Here is a 2,355-nt window from a genome sequence, read left to right as displayed (position 1 = left end):
TGTGAACCAGAACTACGTAATTGTGAATATCTGGCAAATTGATCTCTATGTGTATATATAAGGTATAGCTGACATGATTATTACAAGTTTTTTGGAAGCTTGAAGGCCAAGGAAAATAATCTGCAAATATATCTTGCTGATTTATCAAGTACTGAGATGTTAATGAATTCTTCATATTGTTACTCATAAATCAGTTCTTTAGAATTTCTTAGCCTTTGGGTACTCTAAGCCTTGGATGGAACCATTTAGGGAGTAGCCAGATATATGCAAATAATATTATGATTTAGAAACATTTCTGCTTTATCAAAGTGAAAAGATAAATATTGTAAACACTGAAAATGTGAAAATAAGATTCGAGAGAGCTGCCAACTCTTTGGGTACCAGTTAGAAAGTATCTTTATCTGATTCATCACTCTTGGGTTTGGTAAGTCTTTCTAGTTCTTCTCCATCCCCACTGGAACTCTCCCAAAGATTGCCACTTAGATCTCGGATCCTTTCTTGCCTAGGTGCGTATTCTGGACCTTGAGGCTTGTTGGCATTATAAATAAATATAGAGACAAGGACTGATGGGGCTTCCAAGAAAAATTCCAGGGAGGGCCTGAAGTCATAGACCAGGACAGACACTGTTGTGATAATGACAGTGGTAACCTGGGCCCTTAAGACATGGAACATGTCCAGGAACTTCAGAATGAAAACCACTGAAAGGCCCTGGAATGCAGTTACAAAAATAAGAGCTACTGAAAATGCATTGTGGCCATAAAAATTCCACAGTTCTTAATCTGATCACAGTTACTCCTCTGAAGGCCCAGAGTCAGCCCATTAAACAGAATGCCAAAGAAACAGAGTTTGCTGTTCTGTATGAAGATGCTTTCAGTGAGCCGGTTCCCTTCCTTCAATATCTTTTCATTATAGATATTAGCCATCAAAGAAATAAAACACTGGACTATAATAAGAACATGGCCCATGCCAAGATGGACGTGACTGAAAACCTTGACTGTGGTGTTCCATTTAGCTTCAGGAAAAGTCCATTCCTTTGTTATACAATTGTCTTTTCTGGGACACTCACTTCTGAAAAGAAGGCAGGAATTGGATGGGCTGAAGAAGGCATCATGATGCAATCCATGTCCTGCCAAGTTGTGCTGTAAAGTTTTAGTCCCAGCAGTCAAGGCCAAAATAGACAAAAACAAAATCAGGAAGGAAGTCCACTGGATCCAGTTTAGATGCCTCTTCAGCACTATCCTGAATAGAAGAGCTGTTGTTATAATGCTAAAATTTGAGAAGACAACAGCCATGGCCTTTCTTTATGACACAGAATGACACAAGCACACAGAAAACTAGCTTCACCAGTTCTGAGCACACATTCACAGTAGTTGGAAGATAATCATACTTGTTTTCTTCATTGGCAGCATACTTCATCAGTAATATGTGACTTGAGCTTAAAGCAATGAATATGGCACCTAGCAGGAATGTATACATTGTTGACAAGGGGTATATTATAAGATGACTACAGCACTGTTTTCCCATTCCATTGCTTTTTAATTGCATCCTAGAGCTGAGACAGTAACTGTCTGGCCCTATAGTAGCAGCAGTAGCCTTTAGGGTCCACAGGTGGAGAAGTTACAGTAGGTATAGGCGAAAGAGCCTCTGCTTCTAAGCCGCCCATTGCGGAACCCTTTTATCTTTTTTTTTTTTTTTTAGATGGAGTCTTTCTCTGTCGCCCAGGCTGGAGTGCAGTGGCACCATCTCTGCTCACTGCAAGCTCCACCTCCCAGGTTCACACCATTCTCCTGCCTCAGCCTCCTGAGTAGCTGGGACTACAGGCACCTGCCACCACGCCTGGCTAATTTTTTGGTATTTTTAGTAGGGACGAGGTTTCACTGTGGTCTTGATCTCCTGATCTCGTGATCTGCCCGCCTTGGCCTCCCAAAGTGCTGGGATTACAGGCGTGAGCCACTGCACCCAGCCTCCCCTTTATCATTTTTTATTGTGTCTATTTGATTCTTCTTTCTTTTCTTCTTTATTAATCTAAGTAGTGGTCCATCTATTTTGTTAATTTTTTCAAAGAAACAGCTCCTGGATTCATTGATTTTTTGGAGGGTTTTTTGTGTCTCTCCTTCAATTCTGCTCTACTCTTAGTTATTTCTTGTCTTCTGTTAGTTTTTGGATTAGTTTGCTCTTGCTTCTCTAGCTCTTTTTAATTGTGATGTTAAGGTGTTGATTTGAGATCTTTCTAGCTTTCTGATGTGGGCATTTAGTGTCATAATTTCCCTCTTTACACTGCTTTAGCTGTATCTGAGAGACTCTGGTACATTGTCTCTTTGTTCTCATTGGTTTCAAAGAACTTCTTGGTTTCTG

The 2,355-nt window shown here is 40.3% G+C and overlaps 1 protein-coding gene across 1 annotated transcript; it reads right to left on the bottom strand.

The window, feature by feature from the left end:
* Positions 1 to 362: 362 nt before the first annotated feature.
* On the bottom strand, positions 363 to 1,524 carry LOC117095374 (probable UDP-sugar transporter protein SLC35A5). Its single transcript, XM_033232116.1, is given in 3 exon segments — positions 363 to 764; positions 767 to 1,296; positions 1,298 to 1,524. Coding segments are annotated over 3 exon segments (1,137 nt in total). The 3' UTR covers positions 363 to 384.
* Positions 1,525 to 2,355: the final 831 nt, after the last annotated feature.

This window comes from Trachypithecus francoisi, unplaced genomic scaffold, assembly GCF_009764315.1.
Source record: "Trachypithecus francoisi isolate TF-2019V2 unplaced genomic scaffold, Tfra_2.0 Lachesis_group13, whole genome shotgun sequence".
In the NCBI taxonomy this organism is placed as follows: domain Eukaryota; kingdom Metazoa; phylum Chordata; class Mammalia; order Primates; family Cercopithecidae; genus Trachypithecus; species Trachypithecus francoisi.
This window is presented reverse-complemented; position numbering and strand designations above follow the sequence as displayed.